Raw genomic sequence first — 23,204 nt, 5'->3', positions numbered from 1 at the left:
GTCCATTTCGCACCGTCTCAATTCTGCTGCAACTTAGTTGTGGGTGATCTTGTATCTAGGATCCGCTTGCGCGTCAATGATAGACAAGAGGAAGCGAAATGTCCGAGGCTTCTCCACGGATCAGTTCCCGGCGAGCAAAAGGTGCCTCCTCCCGGCATCGCGTGCTTGGACGGCTGCCGCGTTGCTAATCCTGCTGCGCCGGGCTTTTGACTCTCTCTGCTCTGTTCTCTGCTAGCCGCTACACCTGCAGGCGTTCTCTCCACTTTGGCTTGACGCTGCATCCTCCTCGACCACCAAGATGGCGACAGAGGCACGGCCGCGCGACAGGCGCAGTGTCGATACCAAGCGCAGCGAGCACACTCCTTCAGCAGCGGACAGCGCGAGTGCAGCCGAAGGTTCTGCACCGGTACTCGCTGCTGCGCCCGCACCGCCGCCGCCTGCTCCGCGAACGGCATCGTCGTTCCTCACGCAAAACATCGATATGGGCCAGACGCTGTGGCAGCTCTTGTCGTACTGCTTCCTGACAGGCTTCACGTGCGGTCCGACGTTCCTCGCGTGCTATGTGTGGGCCGGCTTCCAGAGTGCGCATCGCTCGTCCGCCTTCTCCGCGCCTACTCAAGCTGACCTTCTGTCGCACTCAGCCGGCAACCTGGTGCAGTGCGGGCTTGCCGTCGCTCGCCTCTTCGGCTCGAACGATCTTACCTTCCACAAGGCCGACCAGCAGGCCCTGACATCGCTCCTCTCTTTCCTGGTCGGCACTTCAGTTGGCCGCATCGGCGACAAGGTCGGCCCGAAGCGCCGCTGGTGGATCATGGTGGCAACCTTCATCATGGCACTCGAGACAATGGCAGCGGCATTGTGCGCGCACTACAGTGGGGAGGAGAGCATCGCGCAGTGAGTCTGCCGGCTGCGGATTCTTTCGCTTGCAATAGCTGACACTTTCATTGCCTGTGCAGGTACCGCACGGAAGGCTCGTGGCGGAGTGCGACAGGAATGGCGGCGCTCGGATTCGCGAGTGCGGCTCTCGGTTTGCAGGTACGCGCGACCTCGCTTGACGCGATTCGGTATGAAGCTGACCCCGTGCTTCACCCTCAGGGCATTGTGTCCAAGGTGCGCAATTTGGTGAGACCTCTGTGCATGAACTTACTGACGACCTGTGTTCTCCCGAATCCTTGCTGAGCAGCGCCTGACCTGTGCGTTCTGCCTCCTTTCTCGTCGTAGGAGGCTTGACTGAAGTCTTCGCGTGCAGCACAACTTGGCACCACCGTCGTCCTGACGACCGTCTGGGTCGAGCTGGTGAACGACCCGGCCCTTTTCGCGCGCCGACTCGTCAAGACACGCGATCACCGCGTCCTCGGCGTCTTCTTCACGTTCCTCGGCGGCATGTGCTCGGCGGGACTCGTCTGGGGCAGCTCGAGCGCGGTAGCTTTCGGTGTTGGTGCAGGTACGTTCAGCTGTCACTCGGGGAGGTCTGACGCGAGCTCCCTGAACGGCCGTGCTCCGCCTTTCTTCGCCGAAACGATAGATCTGACGAGGACTTTACTCGCAGGCCTTCGCATCATCTCGATGCTCTCGTGGCTCCTCGTTCCTGGCGAGAAGCTCAAGTAGACCAGAATCGCTTCCCGGTTGTACCCAGATCGCTGTTGTCCTAGACGCTTCTCCTGCATTCATATGATGGACACGCTTTCAGACATTGCCCCAGCGAATCCTACGCCCTCGACTCTTCCCAACGCCCCTTGACGGGCGCAAGCTCAAACGCCTCCCAAAATTCCCTCGCGTCGATGGCGCGGCCCAGCTCGACCGCCGAGCGGGGCAACCCGCGCACGTCGTGCTTCTTGAGGAGTTGCTGGACCCACTTTGCGCGCCGAGGGGAGGGCTCAGAGTCGGCTGCAGCAGCGGGCGCGGCGGAGGTTGAAGAGCCCGGATGAGCAGCGACGAGGTCCCACCAGTCGTAGACCCTCAAGTCGCTCACGATCCACCTCTGACCCCGCCCACTTGTCGCGGCACTCTCGCCCGAGCCAGTAGGGAGGGACGGAGCGAGGTGCACGGCGACAATGGCGCGCGCGACGTCGAGGCCGTGCACGAGGTGGACCGAGCCTTTTGCTTCGAGCGCTTCAAAGGTCGGCGCGATGCGGGCGATCCAGTTGGAAGGATTGCGTGCGCCGCCCCTGTGCGTGAAAAAGTATGCTCATGGGTTAGCGATTCGATCCCCCGGAGGAGTACCTAGCGCAGCGTAATGGCGCAACCGGAACGCACCAGAGCCCGACAAGATTCAGCACGACCGTGTCCTTGTGCTGACCCAGCAGCTCGTCCTCTGCGATGGCTCTTGCGTTTGCGCGGTCGTACGGAGAGTGGCGGGTTGTCCACTTTAGCGGCGACTGGGCGAGCGGAAGCTTCTCAGAATCGGACGAGGCGGCAGCCGCCTTCACGGCAAGCACCGCAAGGGTGGGACCGCCCTGCGCGCACCGACATGGTCAATGCAGCCCCAGCAGGAGGACGAAGACTAGGACCTACGTCGTAGATCCCCGAGCTTCCGAGCTGGATCCACCGCACCCTCTGCCCGACAGCCTCCTCGTATCCCTGCACGAGCCTCCTGCTTCCGCCCTCTCCACGAATGGGAAAGACTACAACGACCGTCTGTGCTCTGGGCAGCGCAGCGAACTGCTCCTTGCCGTCCCGCTCGGGATCGAACGCCCAGCGAATGGTCCCGTCGCGTCCGTCGCGCGTCGTTGCGGCAAACGAGATGTGCGGGTGCTCCGAGCGGAGGTGCGGAAGGAGGAACGAGGCCGTCCAGCCTGCGCCGAGGACGAGGAGATCGACGGAAGCGGTGCCGTCGAGCTGGACCATCGGGGCGGGTGAGATCGAAGAGGGGAAAGCGAGGAGGGACGAGAGCGAGGGGAAGCACGAGGCTAGCATGCGTTACTCGACACGTCTGAATGGCTAGTCGAAGCAGCAGGAGCAATTGAAGAGCGAGAGCAAGTTGAAATGATGACAGCACGACGCAAGACGAGGCGATCGGCACAGCTTGGTGCGGCAAGGGTATTTCGAGGGAGCTGCATAAGGTCATTTTCAATGATTTGGCGGCTTTCTCCACGCGCAGCTAGCGAAGAACATCTCGGTGACTTGCTGCACGTGCGGCAAAATTCCCTCGGCGCGTCTCCGCCGTCTTTCGACGCGACTTCGCTCGCCAACACTTGCTTCTCCCGCCAGAAAGACAGGGTGCACGAGCTCTACAACACGCCAGACACGCTCTACAGCCAGCTGCTACCCCTGGGCAAGCGAGGGCACCATGCCCACACACCGAGACTCGCTGCCCTTCGCCCGCGAATCCCCACCGTCCCAGCCTGCACCGCCGCGCCTGCCAACGTCCGCGAGCGAGTCCCTGCTCGCCCACACCCGCCGCGCGCCGCCACAACCCAAACCCCCGGCACAGCCGACTCGTGTCCGCCCATTTCTCCTCCGAGGCTCGTCGCGAGGCGCAAAACAAGGCGAACAGTGCACACTCGCCGACAAGGGCGGGTCGGCGCCGAAGAAGTCTGCCGAAGAGGAGGCTGCAGGGCTGAGGAAGAGCAAGACGAACGTCGAGCTGTCCAAGACGGCGGATGCCGGGTCGCCGGCTGTCGACGGGACAGACAAGCGCAGGCAGGCTCGCGCTCTGCCAGGTCCGAACCCGGCTGCTGATGTCCCGCGACAACACTTCGACTCGTCGAACAAGCGCTCGAGCCTGACGCGCTCCCGCTTGCCGCCAATTTCGTCGTCCTCTTCTGCTCCCGCCCGACCACGATTGCTCGCCATCTCCTCCCTACGCTCCCTCTCTGGCTCGGACTCGACGTCCACGTCTGCAGGTACGACGACGACCAGCCGGCCACGTCCGACGCCCCGCAGCCGTCCTCTGTCGTACATCGCCTCGTCCCCTCCCCCCGGCTCGTCCTCACTACACCCCATCTCGCCGCCGCGTCGGTCGCGTCCTCTCTCCGCCATCACTCCCTCCCCACCCAGCATCTCGCAAGTCGCTTCTCACACGCCCGCGGCGTCTGCAGCAGTCGCCCAGCATAAGCTTGCGCTCAAACGCCGCACGCTCGCAGCGAGGCAACAGGGCGGCGCCCCGCCCGCTGCAGACCACGTTGCGCAAACGTCGAACGAGCCGAGCGCTTTGGTGAGGAGTGACCGAGGGAATGGTGGACTCGCGGCGGTCGAGTTTGCGCAAACGACGGACGAGAATGTTCCGCCTCGAGCGAGCTCTCGCTCGCCGCGTGCGCGTCCTTCGGACGCTGTGCACCGTGCACGAGCACCGCCGGCCTCGCTGGCGCCGATGGGCAAGGCGTCAGAGGAGGAGGCGCCGTCACTCGCTCGGCCAGTCGTCCGTGCGCCCGGAAAGAAGACCTCCTACCGGGACCTTGGCGTCGGTCGCGCTCGTCCGGCTGGTGTCGCGCGTCTGAGACACGATGGCGAAGCGACACAAGCGCCGGCGGAGAGCTTTGCGAGTTTGCAGGAGGTACGTTTGCCGTTTCCCTCTTCCTTCACTTCCTTGGCAAGCCATTGAGCGCGTCCACGCCTTCAGCTTCTCGAGCAACACGGCTACGCCGATACTCGGGTCATCACCCCGCAAGCCGCTCGGACGCAACACTCGACCACCATGACCCCTTCCTACGAAACGCCAACTCGACCCCGTTCGCCCGCCCCTCCTGCGGCTTCCTCGTCACCGTCAAAGCCCGCCGATTCGTCGCTTCTCGCTCCGCCAGCCGCGCAAGCGGATAGCAAGAGCCTAAAGGAAAAATCGTCACTGCTCTCGCTGCGCGGGTGGTTCTCCCTCTTTGGCTCGACGTCCGAGGAGGTTGAGCAGTCAGCCACGACAGACGCGATCCCGCCAGAGCCTCCCGCACCTCTGCCAGCCGCGCAGGACTCGCCTGCGCCGCGCATGCGCAGTGCGAGCGAGCTGCGGAACTGGGTCTCGGGTGTTGCAGAAGCATACGCTCCTGCGGCAACGGTCGAGCAGGCCCCGCATCCGCTGTCGCAAGCGTTCCCTCCGGCTGCATCGTCGTCGCTCGAGTCAACGCCGCAACTCGTCTTCTGTCGCTCGAGCCTGGATGAAGACGCCAACTCGACGAGCGCGCGCTCGTACTCGTCGTCCCTCTCGCTCGACTTCTCGCCGCCGACACCTCCTCACCACTTCCCGCACAACCCTGTCATTGCCGTCTCGCACGAGACGCCTGTCAAATCTTGCGGCCCAGCTTCCGCGCTTGTCCTGCGGCACACCGCGAGCGACTCGCGCTTGCTTCCCAACTCAGGCGCTTTCCCGCGCTATGAGTCCTTCGCCGGTCTCGGTATCCAGCTGCCTCCCTCCTCGCCCTCGCCACCTCTTTCGCCGCGCACTCCGCCGACGCCGCGTGCAGCGCATTTCGCTCATTCGCCATCCGTCGCGTCCGGCGCGTTCAGCAGCGTGTGGATCCCGTCACTCTTGCGCGAACGCGCCTCACAGCTCTTCTACGGCTCAAATGGTGCCCCTTCCAGCTCCAGTGCCGTCGGCATCGGCGGCTCGGCGTCCGTCGCATCGTCACGCTCGTCCTCACCCGCACCGCCGTTCGCCTCCCCGCTCGAAGCGGCGACAGGCCTCACGCCCACCCAGCGGCAGCGGCTGCTCCTCGCGCACGGACGGGGGCGCAACGAGCCCATGCTGCTGCGCAAGGCGGTGAGCATGGGCTCGGGGCTCGTCCGGGTCGACGCCAAGAGGGTCGAGAGTCGCAGCTCGAGGGAGAGTCTGGGGCGGCTCGAGGCGAGGGAGACGTGCATTGACGGCGTGGACGAGGGGCTGGAGGCGTTTGCGGCTGGAGGAGGGGGATGGGGCGAGGATCTGCTCGGGAGGCGGTGGTAGACGGTGTCCTGTCCTGTGTCGACGAGCTCGCTTCAAGTCTCTCCACTGTTGTTTGTAGCACTTGCGATACACGTCGATCAGAGTGACTAATCTGAGGCTTTGCATGCGGGACGAATTGTCGTGAACTGAGTATTGGCTTCCGCGCGGACTTGCGCGCGGAACAACACAAGCCACACGCTGGCCTCGTCGGACTCTTCCGCTCGGGCAGAAGCCCTTGCTGCCCCTACGAAGCAGCATTTATTGCGATGAGCACACGACTGGATCGCTGCGCTGTTCCAGCTGCACCTTCCCGACTCGTGTTCGCTCCGTCGCACTCCTCGCTTCGCTAGCTTCTCGCATTAATGAATGCCGAGCCGCGCTTCTACGTCGACAGATGGCAGAACCTGCAGTGAGCTGTGTCTTCTGCGCAGCAGCTGGTGCACAGCCCGCGAACCCTCATCACTTCATCCTCCGAAATGGGATGCCAGTGTGACCCGCCGACCGCCAGACGAGTGCGTCCGCGCAAGCACGCGAACAGCGTAGAGGACGAGCATCCGCCGACTGTAAGCACCTGCAGGATAGCGGGCTAGGCAGGCGAACTCGAGATCGATCGTGTCTCTCCCGTGTCTCGTCTCCTGGCAACTTCTCCTCTTCGTCTGCTCTCGGCCAGCGCCTATTCCGTCTGAGACTGAACCGGCTGTCTCGCATCATGCCGGTCCAGCACATGCGCAGCTCGGGCGAGCGGCATGCGCCGCGCCGCGCTCTGCTGCTTCCCGCATCGCCGCTGTTGCTGCTGCTGCTGCTGCTGCCACGCCGTCTGGAGGGACTGAGACGCGTGCGCTCCGTGCTGCCAAGGACTGCTGCCTGACTACCGACCCGTGCGCCGCTCCCGCCGGCGCCGCATCCACACTCCTTGGACCCCTGCCATCTCGCCGTCGCCTTGAGCGACGAGAATCGCCGCTGCGCACCCACACGCCTTCAGCAGGACCCGACTCCGTGCGTTCAGCCTGACCTGTGAGCGGCCCATCATGCCATCAGCGTTCGGGTTGCCCGAATGGCTGTACCAGTCGGCAATCCCGCTCGCTCCGACTAGCACGTCAGCATCTTTGAGGCGCACGTCCTTCACGCCGCCGACGACGCACTTCAGCGCCTTTCCGACCAGTGCTCCGAACTCCTCGCCCCCTCTACGGTCTGTCCCGCCGCACTTGACTGAGCGGCCCGAACGGCCAGACATGCCGCGCACGCCGCAGCTGGGTTCAACGCCCGTCACTGGAGACGCAGCGACGTTCCAGCAAGTGCACTACTCGCCGACGGAGGACGAGAGCCCCACAGAGCGTGAGGCGGGTGCCTCGGCCATTTCGCCGCCGCGGCCTCGACGACCCGATCACCCGGATCAGGCCCTCATGTTCAACGCGCCACTGCCCGCTCTGCCGTCGAGTATGAACCCGTCCGACGAAGGCGATCTGCGCCGGCCGTCCACGCCGCCCAATGCCGCCCGCACTCTCGTCTTTCCCTCTCCACCGCACAGCGGTCTCCTCCCCGCCCTCCCTGCCAGCAGCCCTTCCCTGCCTGCCCCGCGTTCGCCTCGTTCACCTCGCCGCAAGCCCGTTCCGCAGTTACTCGACAACATCCAGCTCTCGCCACGCTCCGCTGCACCGTCGCCTTCGCCCGAACCGCCTGCTACGCCCGGCCGCCTCAGCATCGGCGGATTCGAAGCGCTTGTCGAATCGCAGCGCGGTGCACCCACTGAAGGAGGTGCAGAGGAGCAGCGGCGCTCGCGCCTCTCGCAGCTCCAGGCGGATGAGGCGAACGCGTTCGAAGACGATGGGGGACGAGTCGTGTGGTCGCCGCGCATTCACCTTGGGCTCGATGCCGAAGGTGTTGAAGCGCGCGAGGAGCGACGCCGGTGGGACGAGCTGCATCGGCGGCACGAAGAGGCTGCGCAGGAGCAGGGAGGGCAGGACCTGGGCGACGCGCGCCGCCTCGCCTCCTACCTCGAGCCGTCGACGAGCGGCGCCGTCGACGAGCACACACTGGTCTCTCCGCGCGGTACTCGCTCGCGCGTGCGGCAGATCACGGTCGACAGCCTCGCTCCGCCCGCCGTTGCCTCTCCGCCTCGCTCGCCTCGCTCACCTCGCACGCCTCCCCGCTCCTCGTTGCACCGAGCCGAGCAGGCTCTCCGCAGCGCGAGATCCGCGAAATCGCGGCACACGCGCATGACGAGTTATGAGCCCGCATACCTTTCGGACGACGACGCCGAGGTCGAGGAGGTGCAGGCAGGTCCGAGGATTCGCCGTGGGAGCAAGCGGCTGAGCGAGCTACCCAGCATTTCCCTCACCGATACGGACGACGACGACGAACGTCACCAGTCTGCGAGAACGGCCGCCGCAGCGGATGGCGCGGACCAGGCAACCGATGAAGACGTCTCGGCCGCGAGGCCGGCGAGGCGGCGGCCCTCTTTGTTCAGCATGCTCTCCTCGCCTGTGCGCTCGATGCGCCGGCCGTCGAGCGAGCGCAGAAAACCTCGCTTCCAGCGAGCCGTGCGGACTGCGCCCGAAGTCGAGGTCGTCGTGCACGATTCGAGCCGGGACAGCTCGAGCTCGAGCGAGGCCGAGCGCGAGAAGTCGTGGCTTGAGCCCATGGACGGGGACTGGGAGCGGCTGAGGCGGGAGACGACGTGCCGTCCGGAGCGGATGGACTGGTCGATGTGCGACTTTCAGGGCTGGTTCCCTCGCTTTCTCCATGTGCGTCCGCATGCGTGCAGCTCTTGACCTCGCAGCATGTTGACTCGGCATTCCACAGCTCCTCTACCCGTTCGCCATCTTCGCACACGTCCCTGTGACTGTCTTTCTCGACTACAACGTACTTTACCTCCTCTGCCAGCTCGCCCTGTACCCATCCCTCCCCGCTACTCGCAACATCGCCTCGCGCGCACTCGTCGGCGTACCAGATATCGAGGCCAGCACCGGCTGGTGGGTTGCGGTGGGTGTCTACGCAACATGCACGGCTCTGTGGTTCTTCGTCGTGTTCCTCTGGAAGGAGCTCGGTCGGGACTACTTCGCGCACTGGTCGCGTGGCGGGCAGGCGGTCGAGATCGAGAAGGTCTACGCTGGCGCTGCGTACGTCCGCCTTTCCTCCCCTCGGTCATGCTCGTACTGACGCTCTGGCCCGGCAGATCGTACAACCTCGCCTGCGTACGCTCCTACAGCGTCTTTTCTTTCCTCTGGCGAGTTCGCCTCGCCCCCTTTCATTCGGCGAGCCCGATTGCCCAGGCTGTCGAAGGTTCAACCTGGCTCGACGGGGTGAAGGAGACCTCGAGCTGGTATCGGCAGAATTGGCCGACTGTCCTCCTTCTCCTTCCGCGCGCCGGCATCACCGTCGCCGTCCTTCTCCTCTACAGCACCACGGCCTATGGCTCGACTACCACTGCGACGACCGAGCGGGACTCGGCGTACTTCGACAGCGATGGCACGCTCAGTGCCTTCGCCAGCGGTGTCCTGCTCGCCAATGCAGCATGGGCGGCATGGCGTCTCGCGCTCGTCCTTGTCGCGGCCTTCGCATCGAGCCTCGCTGGCTTCTCCTTCTTCGGCCGCCGTCGCGCCGACTCCTACTCGGCTTACTTCCACTCGTCGCGCGAACACCTTGCACCCGCCCATCCCGACTCTCCTGACGCCGACAAGACGCTCTCGTCTCGCCGACCGTCGATCGCGCTGGCAACATGGCGGACGCGCCGGCAGCGCCGTCTCCGCAGCGCAATCCTCGCCTGCGTTGCTTCTACGCCTCTGAGCGTGTCGACGCCCACGTTCTCACCCTTCCTCGCCAAGTCGCCATACGTTCTCGGCTACTCCTCGAGCGCCTTCCCCGCCAAGCGCCCGCTCGACCCCTGGAGCAGCGCGACCGAATCGCAAGGCTCGCCCGCGGCCGTGCACGCGCACGAGCGCAGCGCGCTCGACTCGCACAAGCGCCGCGCGACGCTCTCGCAGCGCGGCGCCGCGCTCGACCCGGCGTATGCGCCGGGCGGGCCGATGATGGTTGCGCGCCAGCCGCAGCCGACGAGCTTCCTCGCGCGCGCGGCGTCCTACGTCCTCCCGCGCCCCGACGCCGCAGGCGCGAGTCCGCTCATCCACTTCTCGCCGGCGACGCCGAGCCCGCCGCGGGTTCCCGTGGCGACCTTTGCGAGCGCGAGCCAGGCGTCGGGCGTGCAGCCGCGGCGGGCATCGCAGACGGTCGGCTTTGCCGGCTGTGATGCGCCGGAGAGTGACCTGGGCGAGTCGAGGCTGCATCGGCGGATGAGCTCGAGGCCATTTGGGCACGACGAGGACGAGGACGCGTCAGCGGTTGAGCACCTCGCACCGGCGGTTCTCCCGTCGCAGGACGTCGCTCTGCCTCCTGGTCTCGCAGCGGACCCGCCGCGCGCAGCTCGTCCCGTCCTTCCGACGCTCACGATCGACGCGAGCAGTCCCCCGCGGCAGCTGTACCCTCCTCCGACGTCGAGCACGTTGAGCCGCCCCCCGCTCGTGTCGCACTTCTCGGCCTTCTCGTCCAAGCCCGTCTCGTCGTCGTCGTCGCAGCTGTCGTTGTCGAGCCCGCGCGTCGACCGCTCGACCGTCGCGCTCGACTCGGCCGCCGCGCTCGAGGCGCAGCTGCGCGCGGGCCACGCCGAGCGGCAGCGCCTCTCGGCGCGGCTGCAGGACGAGGTGCGCGCCGCGCGCGACGAGGTCGACGCGCACGACGCGGTCGAGCAGTCGGCGGCGCGGATCGAGCGCCTCTCGCCCGACGAGGCGGCCGCCGACGACAGCCTCTACTCAGCGGCTGCTACTGCGCGACCGCGCCCCGACCGCCTCGACACCGTCTCGGAGCGGTCGTCGCTCGGCCTCGGGAGCAGCGTCGGCGCCGGCGCGGTGGACGAGGGCCAGTCGGCGCCGTCGACGGTGCGCCCGCGCAACCTGAGCGGCCCGCCCGTCCTGCCGCCGTTCCGGCTCTCGTACGCCTCGGGCGCCGACAGCCTCTCGCTGAGCGCGTATGGAGCGTCGCCGGAGGCGGGCCGCGAAGCCGGCGGGGCGCACGAGACGGGGCGGTTTACTTGAGCGCGATGTCCTGTTCTTCTCCTTTCCTCTCTCCGCCTTGTCGTGTAGCATTCAATTCGCAGCATCGTCCCGCTTTGATATCCCTGTTTCTCGCGCTCTTTGTAGCATGTTATACCTGCCGTTCATCTTACGCGTGCACGTCGGTCCATTCCGTAGCGTTGTCTTTGCCTGTTCGGGAGATTGGAGCTTAGGCAATCGGCCACGAGAGACCCGGTGCAGAGTCAAGCGAGAGAGCAGTCCGGCATCAGACCAATGAGCGAGGCTGCCGCAGAGCGGTCACGGGACTCGGCAGGCCTGTGGTGATGAGACCTGTAGCGCTGGAGCCCCAAGCAAGCGAGAGGAGAAGGAGACGGAGCGGGAGGGAGCGGAGGGTGCGAAAGGAACAGGGCAAGCGGCAGGCAGCACCAGTCGATCTACAGCCGCGTGTCCCAGCCTGCAGTTTGGCCTCAGGTGGCCTGCAGCGCGATGCAGACGAGGGCGAAGATCGGCGGGGCAAGCGCGCGCGGGGGGCAGCAGCGAGGGCGGGGGAGGCCAGCGACGCGCCCTCGCCTGCGCCGTGCAGCTACCGCGAGCCTGCGAGTGCCAGCGTGCCCTCGACCAGACTCTGCTCGGGCCAGCGCACCCACTCGAACAAGTCCCGCCCGCGCTCGTCTCGTCTGCGCCCCGCCGCTTCTTCCCGCGTCCTCGCCTCGTCCTCGTCGCCTCGCCCTCGCTGCGCAGCCCAGCGCGCACAGCTGCCGAGATGGCCGCCTTCTACGGCCACCCGCCGCAGCCTGCCTCGACCGCAGGCGACGCGCCCATCAAGACGCACGGCTTTGCCCTCCCCACCCAGCAGCCGTTCCTCCCGAACCCTTCGTCCTCCTCGCCCGCCGCCTCCGCCCCGCCCGGCTCTGCCGCTGCCTACATTCGCACGGGCTTCTCATCGTCCCTCGGGCAGGGACACCCCTACCCCTTTGGCCAGCCGGGCGCAAGCGGGATCGATCCTGCCATCCTCCTCGGCTTGACCGGCCAGGCCCAGCCGCACGCACATCATTCGCCCCATGCCGGCTTCGGATCGCTTGGAAGCATGCCTTTCGGTAGTCTCGGCGCCGGTGCGGGCGGTGCGGGAGCGTCGAGCCTTTCCGACGCCGACCTCGACTTCGAGAGCGTCCTCGCGTCTCTCGGGGCAGCTTCCCAGCAGCATCAGCAGCAGTACAATGGCGGCCAACCGGCGAGCCAGGCAGGAGGGGGCGGGGCAGGAGCGGGTGCGAACGGCTTCCTCGGATCGCCCATGTTTGACCAGGCGAGCGCCTTGCAGCCGAATCAGCAGCTCAGCCCGCGGCTCCAGCTCGACCGCGTGCCGTCCTACTACACTCAGCACCAGCAGCAACAGCAAGAAGCCTTCCTGCCGCCCGCTGCTCCCGCCGCGTCCACCTCTGCAGGCCAGTCCAGCGCCGCCGCACCAGGCAGTTCGTCCAAGCGTTCGGCCTCGACGGAGCGCACTGGGCGCACGGGACGTCCGCCTGCCCGAACGAATGCGAGCGATCGCAGCAGCGGTGTTGGAAAGGCGCCGCGGCAGAGCCGGTCGCGCAGCGCGAGGCGCAGCTCGTCTGCCGCCGGATACGACCGCGATCGTCCTTCGCCGTCTTCGCGCGGTGCAGAGGGCGGTAAGAAGGACGATGCGCCGAGCCCGGCTGGCGCGGGTGGGTCTACGGCTGCTAGCACGCCTGGCGGGCCGGGCGCACACGGCTCGGCAGCGATCGTCATTCCTTCTTCTACGGAAACCTCGTCGAGTGCGCCGGCGCACGCGCTGTACGCCATGTCGCTCCCCGCCTTCCCGACCACCTCGCTCGGCGGGACGCCCTCGTCCCTGCCCATCCAGCAGCATCACTCGGGCAGCTGGTTCCCGCAGCAGCACCACCCGCAGCAGCACCACCCGCAGCATCTCGCGAGCGCGTTTGCCGCGCCCGCGCTGCACGGGTTCGGCATTCCGGGCATGCTCGGCGGCGGCGGCGCAGGCGAGAGCGACGCTGCGACGGGCTGGCGGCCGACTTCTGCGCTCGAAGGCGGCGCAGGGTCCGCGCCGCCTGCGACGGGCCTCAGCGGGAGGTCGCCCACGGCGGGAGGCGGCGTCAAGGCGCGGCCGTCCGCTGTCGCAAAGGGCGCGGCGGGGTCGGCGGACAAGCCCGAGAGAGCGGCCAGCGCAGGGAGGAAGAGCAAGGGACTGGCGGACGTGCAGGAGGAGGACCTCGATGGACATCGTCACGCGGGCAAAGGGTGCGTCTCGCTTCTTGCTTGTGCCTCTCCCGCTCGTGGCAATCTGGTTGTGCGCATCACGAACTGACGGCCTCTCACGATGCCTCGACTCGAACAGCGACGCCGTATCGGAGAAGCGCCGCAAGCGCCGCGAGTCGCACAACGCCGTCGAGCGCCGACGCCGCGACAACATCAACGACCGCATCGCCGAACTCGCGACGCTCCTCCCCGAGGCCTTCATCTCCGCGCCGGGCACCGTCGACCCTGCGCTCGCGCTCGCGGGCGGGCTCGGCACCGCGCTCGGCGCCGTCGTCGAGGGCGTGACAGCGGGAAGTGATTCGCAAGGCGCCGAGGGCGCGGCGAGCCCGGCGATCGGCACGCTCAGCCTCATGAGCCCCGCGCCACCCGCTGCGGCCGTGCTGAGCGGCTCGCCGGCCAGTGCACCCGGCGCAGGGTTCGCTGGCGAGGGCGGGAAACAGCTTTCGGCGCAGCAGCAGGCGGCGCTCAACAAGCCGAACAAGGGCGTCGTGCTGGCCAAGAGCGTTGACTACATTCGGTGCGTGCGGCGGTCCCGCTAGCTCACAGTAGTGGTATCGTACTCGACTCCTGCTGACTCCGGTCTACCCGTTCGGAAACAGCTTTCTGCAGCAGATCGTCGAGCTGCAACAGCAGCAATCGACCGAGCTACAGCGTCAGAATGCCGCCATGCGCGAAGCACTCTCGTCTTCATCGTCAAGTGACTCGCACGCGCTGCACAACGCATTCATCCCGCCGCAGCCGCCGTCCTTCCCGCCGAGCAGCGCGACCTCGCTCTCGATGTCGCAGTCGCGCACAAACTCGACCAACTCGCCCGCTTCGCCGCACACGCTCGCCCAGCAGCAGCAGCAGCAGCACTCGTCGGCACTCGGCCTCTCGCTCGACTCGCCCGCCGGGGGTCCTGGCGCGTTGTTCAATTTCCACGCGCGCCGCTCGAGCGCAGACTCGGGTTCGGGCGGGGCGCTCGGGCTCGACCTGCTTGGCGACGACGACGAAGATGGCGCCGAGAGCGAGCACCGCTTGGGTGGTGGGCGGAGTGCGCGAGCGGGAGAGAGGGCATGGACGCCCATGCTCGAGGGGATCGAAGGGATGAAGGCGCTCAAGGAGGAGGATATGGACGAAACTTGATGTCTTGCGGTATCTTGTCTGCTGTGTGCGTGTGTTTGGTGGGCAAACTCTCTGTCTTAGGCCGTCGATCCGTAATGTGCTCTGCCCTCCATTGCCATCTGTTTCCTCCGTTCGTCACTGCATCGTGTATCTCTAACCTGTCTTCTCATGATCTGTCCGTCTCGAGTGACACGCGGCGAGGCGCTCGGCGCGCTCAGCACGAAAAGCTATTCGCAAGGCCCAATCGCTCTCGCGCTGCGGAGCCACGAGCGACATCCGTCGACCTGGCACTGCGACACCTCTGGCGCGGAGAGCGCCGCCTCTTTCTGCCCGCAGCACGACTTCCCTGAGCTGCTGGTGTCCCCATTGCTGGCCGTTCGCGGGATACCGCAGCCACTTTGCGCCCGACGACCTTCTCAATCTTCTCCAGCGAAAAAGCACTGCTCTGTACCCAGCTCTCGCCGCTTCGTGACTGGATCAGGTGACCAGTGCCAGGAAGCCGTCGCGGCCGACCGCAAACACGAAGACGCCCTTCGAGTGACTGCAACGCTGGTGAAGCAAGACCTTGTCTTGCAGTGGCATTCGAGGCAAGATAATGGAGAGGGGGGTATCGCGACGAGTGCGTGGGTAGGCGAACAAGGGCAGCGAATGCAAGGGAGAACGAAAGGCGAGCGGTCCAACGAGGTGGGACGAACGCCCTTTTCTAGTGGGAGGCAACAGGGTGGGATGTCACAAGACTCGACAGAAGGGCGATGGCACAAAGGGCGGAACGACTGATGCGAGGGAAAAACCGCGGAGTGGTGATGCGAACGAGATGACAATTCTGCGATGCCGGAGTCGTGTCAGCCTTGCGAGCCCGGACGTGAAATGACGCAAAACGCACAGTTGAAGAAGTAGGAACTGTCGCGGACACGCGAGAGGTCGAAGTCGCCCTTGCCCGGTGCGGGAGGGAGAACGTCGGAGAGGAGGACGAGCTTCGAGTCGGTGTGGTTGGACGTCTTGCCGCGCCAGAGATCATCCATGGCGCCCTCCACCTCGACGTCGGTGGAAGCAGCGGGTTCGCTGTCCCAGACACTCGTCGTCGTCGTCGACGCCTGGCGAGGGGTGACGCGCTTGACCTCCTGCGACTGGGCGAAGAGCGACAAGCCGGCAGGACCGTCTTCGGCCTCGAGTTCAGAGATGACATCAAGAGCGGCATCCTCCTTCTTCGCCGGTCCGCTGGCCGCTGATGCGACCGTCCCTGCCGAAGTGGCATCGCCGCCGAGGCCGGGCGGGATCTTCGAAACCGGCACGACATGACCAGCGTACCGGTCGATGAACTGCAGGGCGCGCGAGTGAGCGAACGTTGAACGCGCTGCTATGCAAGTGCATGAGAAACAAACCTCCTGTCGCAGGCGGCCAAGAATGTCCTGCGAGTGCAGCTCGACGAACGTGTCGCGCAGGATGGTCGACATCTCGTCGACGTCGCACGCATGCGTCCAGTACGAGTCGTGCACCGACGCAAAGGCAATCTTGTCCTTGCACGCGAGCGCAGTCATCATCATGTGCGTTGCGTCGAGCGAGTGGATGAAGTTGGGCGGGAAGGCGGTCGCCTGCGCACGCGGGTCGACCTCGGCGGGGATCGACGGGTCGACAATGAACACAGTCTGCAGCGCCGTCTGCACCTGCCGCTTCTTCGGCTTGCGGTAAGGCTGGACGACGGGAAGACCGAGCGGAGTCGTCCAGATGACGCTCGTCATCTGCTCCTTCGGGATGCGGGAAAGTTGCGTCCCATTGCTGCGCTTCGTCGGCGCGGGCGAGTTGTCCGCCGAGCGACGACTCTTCTTTGGCTTCTCCGCTTGAAGCGCGGCCTCAATGCGCTGCGGCGGGATCGACTTGGCGATAAGACGGGCGCAGCGATTAAGCCACGTCTGAATGCCCGTGGCGCCCTTGAAGATGTCGCCGATAGAGTCGAGGACCTGGCGGCCGAGGTAGAGCGAGCACGTGTAGAGGTTCTCGGCGGGAATGTCGCCGCGGTCTTTCAGCTGGCGCTGGATCTGGTTCTTCGCGCCGATAAACGTGACGCCGTACACCGTGGTCATAACCTGCGTATAAGCGCGTGAGTAAAGCGCGCGGTCACGGGCGAGCGGAAGGAGGCACCGTCTGCTTGACGACCTTGCGCGTGACCTTGCCCTTGAGCAGGATCGCCTCGGCAACGCCACTCTCGGCGTCGCGGTCGATGATGGCGTTGACCATGGATGCGACACCGGAGTAGACATCGGAAGGACGGTCCCCGACATCGAGATTGACTTGGTGCGCGCCCTTGAGGTCGCCGCCGAGCGCAGCATAGTGCTGCAGGCCGTTGCAAGTGCCGTCCTGGTGGACCGGGAGCGAGCTCTCGAACTTGAGCGGGTCCTCTGAGCGCAGGGCGGCCGCGAGTTCGAAGCACGTCGCGAGGCACTGCCACGGGTCGTCGGCCTTGAGCCACCAGCGCTTGCCGTCGAGAGGCTTGTCGGCCGAATCGAAGACGTCGTCGAGGTGCTCCATCGCGAACGCTTCGCGCTCATCGAAACTGGCCTTGTCGAAGCCAGTCAGGTTGGCAAGGTGAATCTTGAGCCAGCGCAATCCGCGCTCGCCGAGCGGCTTGGCCTCGCCGAAAGACAGGAGGCCGCGGCACATGTCGTCGCCGATGTGCGAGAGGTTGGGCGGGATAGGATAGGCGCGACCGCGGAAGTCGAGGTTGTGCGGGAAGTAGAACTTCTCGTCGAGGAACGCGCGCGCGATCTCGAGCTTGTAGTTGAGGTCGCAGCGGGTCGAGTGCGCGGAGCGCCGCGCCTGCAGCGCCTGGCGAACGCGGTGGCGGAAATTGTCTCGTGCACGCGGGTCCTTGGCGACGTTCTCGGGGACCTCCGCCTTCACCGGCTCTGCGAACGCCTCCTTCGCGGGAATGTCGGCAATTGATTCGCCAGAGTTCCAGACCTGCGACACGACGTCGAAGACGTTGCGGTTGATCTTCCACTGAACCGAGCCCAGCGCGTCGAGACCATTGAAGATCGTGTCGAGGCGGTCGTTGTCGGACGCCTGCTGGAGGTAGCGCAGCTGCTCGTCCGAGTCCTTGATGCGCATCATCTGAGTCGTGTGGAGAAGGTAGCTGCCGCTGTTCCAGCTCAGCCACGGCTTGGGCTTGACGAGCATAGGGAGGAAGCGCGGGTGGAGCGTGATGCGGAGCGGGTCCTGGTCCATGCGCTCGGCGACGGCGTGGTTGACCTTGATGATGCCGAGCTTGAGGCCGCGCACGTACTGGTATGCGTGCGAGAATGCCGGCTGCAGCTCGGTGATGACCTCGCCCGTATCAGGCACTCGAACTGTGCGCTCAACCTTGGCGACGTCCATGAGCGCCGTGACGAGGATCGAGCCGACCTTGGCGCGGATCGTCTGGGTCCATGTAGGACGCCACGACGTGTCGCCCTCCTTCTCGCGCTTGGCGAGCTCTCGGCGCCAGAGAATGCCGAGGGACTCCTCGGCACTGCGGTTCTGCAGGCGCCCGTCGGCGCCGATGACGCCCTGCTCCGAGATGCGATCGATCTCCTGCTGCAGCTGCTTGTTGCTGAAGCCCTCCTTCAGCGCCTCGGCGTGGTACTCATTCTCGACGGCGCGACCGACAGTAAGGATTGCGCGCGCAGCCTTGATGCCGCCAGTGACGCCCTCGCTGCCGCCGCCGCAGAGGCGCATGAGCTCGACGATGGTGATGAGGGCGAGCTTGTCGGGCGCAAGGAGGCGCAGGAACGGCTCGATATCGGCGTCCTTGCCCCACGCCGAACCCCGGCCCCTCTCGCACGACTGCTTGAAGAGAACCTGCTCGAGGGCGCGCAACCAGTCGAACATGATCGACTGGAGCCAGTTCGATTGGAGACCACGTTCCGTATCCTTGCCGACCTTGGCGAGCTCTTGCATCTCGTGGATGTAGAGCTGTCGTGCGGCATCGTACGACGATTCCTCGAGGAGACGCTGGCGGGCAGTGCGGCTCATAACCGACTCGGAACCGGGCATGTCGAGCGTGAGGAGGTTGGTGCGGAGCGTCTGGAGCGCCACGTTGACCTCGGACGTCTGCAGACCAGGCGTCAGCGCGTATACGCACATAGAGCGAGAGTAGCGGGACACACCGAAGAGAGGACGGGATCCAGCTCGGCAGCCTTCTTCCGCACCTCCTGCGCCTTCGCGCGGCCCTCGCGCAGCCGGTCGACTTCGGCCTGCAGCTCGTCCAGGACCGACGCCCACTCGTACCAGCCTTCGCGGCCGCGGCCCGTCTCGCGCAACGCCTCGATGACACGGTCACGGGACACAGGACCAAGGTAGCTCGGCAGGTCGATGTCGAAGATCGGGTCGCGCACGACATCCTGAAGGTCGATGCCGATTTGACGGAGCGTCGGGAGAATCCAGGTGAGCGGGCGACAGACGTGATCGGGGTCGGACAGCGGAGAGGCGTTGTAGATCTCGGGCCCGAGCGCGACGAGACCCTTGAGCATGACGGCGAGGACGTGCGCGTCAATGGCACCGTTGTGGCCCCGGCGTGTCCGCTTCGTGAGCGGGTCGACAAGGTCCCAAGCCGGGCCGAAGAGGTTGTCGAAGTAGCCCCACACCTTCTGGACGTATCGCAGCACGGTACGCGCCTGCGGCTCGTGCTTGACCTCTGCACGGCTCGCGCCCGATGCAGGCGGAAGGCCGAGGCCTTCGTACGAACCCGTCAGAGTCGGGGGGCTGCCGAGCGCGGAGGCGAGGCCGCGGTGCGGTTGCACTGCTCGGACGAAGTACGCCTTGAGAAAGTCGGCATGCACTCGGGGCGGGAGGACCATTGACAGCGAGCCGACTTCGCCGCCCTTCGCCCAATTGTTCCGGATGCGCTTGGCGACCTCCTCGGCTCGGGACAAGTCGCCGCTCGCCAAGCAGGCGTTGAGCACCGCGAGCTGCTCCTGCGCCGCCGGCACTTGGTGACCGAGCGTCACGCCCGAAGACAAGGTCGAGCCGGTTGTCGAGTGGATGCTCGTGTCTGCCGGGTCGACATCGGCGGGCAAAGGCGGCGGCATGGGCGGGAGAGGGGGGACTGTGTAGAGCGCATGGCGAGCGCGGTCGGCAGTCGCCGCAAGTGCCGATGCCAGGCGGGCAGACGTGCGCGTGAGGGAGCGAGAGAGCGGAAGGCGATGCGCCGGAGCGGCAAGTCGGAGCTGCGAGCGCAACATGGCGGCGCTCGGCGAAAGGCGTCTCTGCGAGCTAGTCTGTTCGTGAAACTTTGGTCAGCTCGCCCCTTCAGCTTGCATGTCGTGCTCGTTGCGGGCAACGCTGTCGGAGGTGAGGTGCACCGCCGCGCACACCGCGACCACCATGAGGATCGCGGATCGCGCTGCTCAGCGGGCCGTGCGCACCCTGCTGAACGTACGAGCATACGCCACTGCCACTGTGAGCCCCCGCGGAGCAGCGACGCGGTCATGCCGGTCCGTTTGCTCATTCGAGCTCAAAGGCTCCGGCGACCTCCCGGCTGCTTGAGGAGAGGATGCGAGCAGCCACAGGGTTGCGCAAGACATGTGAACGTACCTATTGACTTCGCGGCTTGCCACAGAGCCGTGCGGGCGGAAGACGAGGCCCGAAGGAACCGACGAAAGTGGCGGAGACGGAAGTGGAAGAAACCACCCGAACGAATGCTTGGAGCAGACGAAGAGCTGCGTGAGAACCTCTGCTACCTTCTCGGACCCTGCGGCACTCGCAGTCCTCGGCCGAAGCGAGTCGTGGCGGATGAAGCGGAAGACAACCGCGCCTCCTCCGCATCCGAACATGCACTCCGCTCGCCACAGACTCTCTGCAGATGGTGCAGTGTGCTACTACGTGTATAGCTCGAAGAAGCACGGCGAGCGAGAACTTGCAGCACTCGCAAACAGGATTGTATCGTGTGCGACGAGCTAGTCAATACAGGACGAACAGTGGTCGGTATGCAAGAGTGCTACACAGACACAACAGGGCACCGCGTACGACAAGAAACAAAAGGTGCGCGCACTCGAGCGAAGACGATGACGGGGAGGACGCAAAATGGTGCGGGAGGAGGCGAGGCGGCGCGAAGCAACCGTTCACACCTTGAAAATGAGAATGAGGATGACGAGCAGGATGATGAGGGCGACGATGAGGCCTGTGCTGCCCGTTTCGCGCGCTCGCTGCGTGAACTGATCGAGTCGCCCGCTCGCTCGTCGCAGGTTCGATTCTGTCCGGTCGAGCGCCTCGTCCGTGTCGTCGATCAGCGACGAGTGCAGTTCGAGCTCCTCGGCGACACGCAACGACAGGGCGTGTTGTCGTGAGATGGCGGACGAGAGCGAGTCGAGCTGCGTGTCTTGATCTGCGCACACGAGCGGGAAGTGCAGGAAAGAGCAAGTCAGGTCTCGCATCGCCACATCTCAGGCTCTGAAGTCGCAGCGCACCGTCCATCATGCGCTTCTGCATCTGCAGCACCTCGTTGTTGGCCCGCTCCATCTCTTCCTCATCTTCTTCCATTTGTGCGAGGTCTCTGCGGTCGTCATGAACGGGGATCGCGACGTGCGGCGCCGCTTTTGCAGGCTTTGCGGGGAGTCTGCACATATATTGTAGCTGTGAGTCCCGCCGACAGCTTGAATGAGATGCAGGATTTAGCAACTGACCCGTCGTCGCTGTCGTCGTCGCCAAATGGCCTGGCCTCGTCGTCGGTCTCGACGAGCCTGCCCGTCTTGCCTGCCGCCTCGGGCTCCCTCAACCGTTCCTCGACTACGACTCCCAGCGGTTCGACGAGTCCGACGATGCGCTCGAACTGGCCCCGCAGCCCCACGAGGACCTCGTGGCTCGTCTCGCCCGCGTCCTCCAGCGATGCGATGCCGCGCGCGAGCTGGGATAGGTTCCGCTGTATCGTCGTGCTCAGGTGCGCCGGCGCAGCCATCTCGAGCTGGTGCAGCCGGGTCAGATCGAGGCAGCTTGACAGCGTCTGCGTCGAGATGGTGGACAGGCGTGAGACGGTCGGCGGTGGTGCGGGCATGGCGCCAGAGTTCTGTAGGAGCTCGACAGCTCTCTCGACAGCAGCGTTGCAAGGGGAGGAGGGACGAGCGGCGATGACAGGCGCCGTCCCCTCTTCCGCTTCGCAAGGGCAGCATGGGCAGGTGGTTGGTGCGTCGGGCAGCGGTCAAGAATCGCTGGGTATATGATGAAGCGCTTGGCTGTGTACTCTCGTCATCACGTACCGCAGTGCCAGGAGTGATGCTCGTCTCATTCTCGTCTTTCCCCAATCTTTCCCCCCTCTGCGTCCAAAGCTGTTCCTCGTCCCTTTTCTCGCCCATCGACAAGCAGCTGCGCCCAAGGAGCTGCACTCGCGTGCTGCACGTTTGGCGAACCGTCCATCGAAGCAGACGGCTGCTGTGTGTCCCCGCCTACCTCCCTGGCTCGGCGCGTCGCTTCGTCCGGCCACGCTTCCTCTCAAAAGAAGCCCTCCGACACCAGCGCAGACCACCCGATAATTTCTGTTGCCCTATGAAAGTCCTTCGCTCCAGGCTTATCCGCTCTCTCCGTCTGCAAAGATGCGCCGAGAAGCGCGCGCCTTTGGCGCGCCTCGAGCAGCGCTCGGGCTTCCGACGCTGGCTTGCGCAAGGGCTTGCGGGACCGGGTTGCTTGCGGGCTTCCAGCGGCGCGGACTGCCCGCGAAAATTCCTTTTGTATTGGAGGATCGCTCGAATACAAGGTGAATACCTATGGCGAACGCGAAGCGGATCACCCGCCGGTCAAATGGCCCGGTGCATTCATTGCGCTTCGGGCGGAAAAGCGGCTGAGCGGCTCACTGTCGTCCGGGCAATATGTGGTGGCCTTTCCAGCGCGCTCTCTGCGCTCCTTGGCCTCTTGTATGTCCCCTGCTCCTGGGCCGCTGCTCCTCCTGCTCTCGCCGCCGAAGACAACGGCCCGTCGCAGGCGTGGAGTTCAATGAGGAGGCCCGTCCTCCCCGTTCTTCCGCGCAATCCGCGACCGTTGTCGATGCGAGCGGCGTCTGCGGGCATATCCTCCGCCGAGGCCCCGTCGCGGACGGCGAGGCCTTCCGGTGCACGCCACGCACGCACGGCGCACGGCGTGCGCATGCACGCGCCCTCGACGACGGTCCATGAGCACCGCATGCGAGCCCCAGGCCGCAACGACCCGCCACGATCACTGTGCCAACGCCGTGCGACGAGGCCGAGCTGCCCAGCGTGGGCGAATCTGCATGCCCAGAACGAGCACCATCGTGGGCGACGTTGGGGACGAGGTTGGGGGCACGCCGAGGATGTCGGCAAGATGCGGATGGCGAGAAAAAACTCGAAACGTTTAACGCACTCGGTCAACCCCGCTTGCCCTTGGTCCCAGCTCGGCTTGCACCTTTTTAGGCGCTCGTCTGCGCGGGGCACGCTTGCTGCGACGTGAGCTCCACGTCGTGCTGCTCGTCTCGCAGGGCCTCTACAGTCACCCCGACTTGCGAAGGTCGAGCTCGATCAGGTCTCCTGTTTCCGTGCCGCTGCCTTGCGCCGCTTTGTGCGGTCTTGCCGCCTCTTCCGAGCAATGGCGATGCAGTGCGTCATAATTGCCGCCGCGTGCCTGCATGGCTGATCCGGGGTGAAGAGGGCTCATCGATCGCGGGGACGGCGGAGGGCTTCTTTTGCGCGGCTCCCTCGTTTTCTCCTCGCGTCCTTTTGAAGGCTCCGCGGTGCCGCTTCTCCTCCTTTTCCCTCCTCATCGATCCCTGGTCCTCCAACTCGAGCCCCGCCAGTCGCCCCTCCTCTCGCTTCGCCTCCTCTAGACCACTCTCGGGCGCCTCGTCTCGACCCTCGTCGCCCGTCTGCGACTCTGCGCGAACTCAAAAGCGCGCCAGCCGCCTTTGCCCGCCT

At 65.6% G+C, this 23,204-nt stretch overlaps 7 protein-coding genes across 7 annotated transcripts; 4 read left to right on the top strand and 3 right to left on the bottom strand.

Annotated features, from left to right (window-relative positions):
- Positions 1–298: 298 nt before the first annotated feature.
- Positions 299–1,608, top strand: JCM10292_005108 (YoaK family protein; the record flags this gene model as incomplete). Its single annotated transcript, XM_076646007.1, has 7 exons — positions 299–581; positions 642–894; positions 957–1,035; positions 1,096–1,110; positions 1,184–1,193; positions 1,250–1,444; positions 1,550–1,608. The coding sequence occupies 7 exons, from the start codon at positions 299–301 to the stop codon at positions 1,606–1,608; spliced, it is 894 nt and encodes a 297-aa protein (XP_076508286.1).
- A 100-nt stretch (positions 1,609–1,708) lies between these two features.
- JCM10292_005107 (uncharacterized protein) lies at positions 1,709–2,847 on the bottom strand (the record flags this gene model as incomplete). The annotated part of the gene is made up of 3 exons (XM_076646006.1): positions 1,709–2,168; positions 2,257–2,378; positions 2,467–2,847. 3 exons carry the CDS (start codon positions 2,845–2,847, stop codon positions 1,709–1,711), a joined length of 963 nt encoding a protein of 320 aa, XP_076508285.1.
- Positions 2,848–3,289: 442 nt separating this feature from the next.
- JCM10292_005106 (uncharacterized protein) lies at positions 3,290–5,872 on the top strand (the record flags this gene model as incomplete). The annotated part of the gene is made up of 2 exons (XM_076646005.1): positions 3,290–4,156; positions 4,562–5,872. 2 exons carry the CDS (start codon positions 3,290–3,292, stop codon positions 5,870–5,872), a joined length of 2,178 nt encoding a protein of 725 aa, XP_076508284.1.
- Positions 5,873–6,879: 1,007 nt separating this feature from the next.
- Positions 6,880–10,938, top strand: JCM10292_005105 (uncharacterized protein; the record flags this gene model as incomplete). Its single annotated transcript, XM_076646004.1, has 3 exons — positions 6,880–8,595; positions 8,654–8,970; positions 9,027–10,938. 3 exons carry the CDS (start codon positions 6,880–6,882, stop codon positions 10,936–10,938), a joined length of 3,945 nt encoding a protein of 1,314 aa, XP_076508283.1.
- Positions 10,939–11,680: 742 nt separating this feature from the next.
- Positions 11,681–14,337, top strand: JCM10292_005104 (uncharacterized protein; the record flags this gene model as incomplete). The annotated part of the gene is made up of 3 exons (XM_076646003.1): positions 11,681–13,194; positions 13,292–13,729; positions 13,812–14,337. 3 exons carry the CDS (start codon positions 11,681–11,683, stop codon positions 14,335–14,337), a joined length of 2,478 nt encoding a protein of 825 aa, XP_076508282.1.
- Positions 14,338–15,158: 821 nt separating this feature from the next.
- On the bottom strand, positions 15,159–19,532 carry RPO41 (DNA-directed RNA polymerase; the record flags this gene model as incomplete). Its single annotated transcript, XM_076646002.1, has 4 exons — positions 15,159–15,635; positions 15,699–16,400; positions 16,456–18,402; positions 18,459–19,532. 4 exons carry the CDS (start codon positions 19,530–19,532, stop codon positions 15,159–15,161), a joined length of 4,200 nt encoding a protein of 1,399 aa, XP_076508281.1.
- Positions 19,533–20,411: 879 nt separating this feature from the next.
- Positions 20,412–21,340, bottom strand: SYN8 (syntaxin; the record flags this gene model as incomplete). The annotated part of the gene is made up of 3 exons (XM_076646001.1): positions 20,412–20,674; positions 20,757–20,905; positions 20,973–21,340. 3 exons carry the CDS (start codon positions 21,338–21,340, stop codon positions 20,412–20,414), a joined length of 780 nt encoding a protein of 259 aa, XP_076508280.1.
- Positions 21,341–23,204: the final 1,864 nt, after the last annotated feature.

The sequence above is a fragment of the Rhodotorula paludigena genome (assembly GCF_050403205.1).
Source record: "Rhodotorula paludigena JCM10292 DNA, Rt_paludigena_JCM10292v1_ctg3, whole genome shotgun sequence".
Lineage (NCBI taxonomy): Eukaryota > Fungi > Basidiomycota > Microbotryomycetes > Sporidiobolales > Sporidiobolaceae > Rhodotorula > Rhodotorula paludigena.
This window is presented reverse-complemented; position numbering and strand designations above follow the sequence as displayed.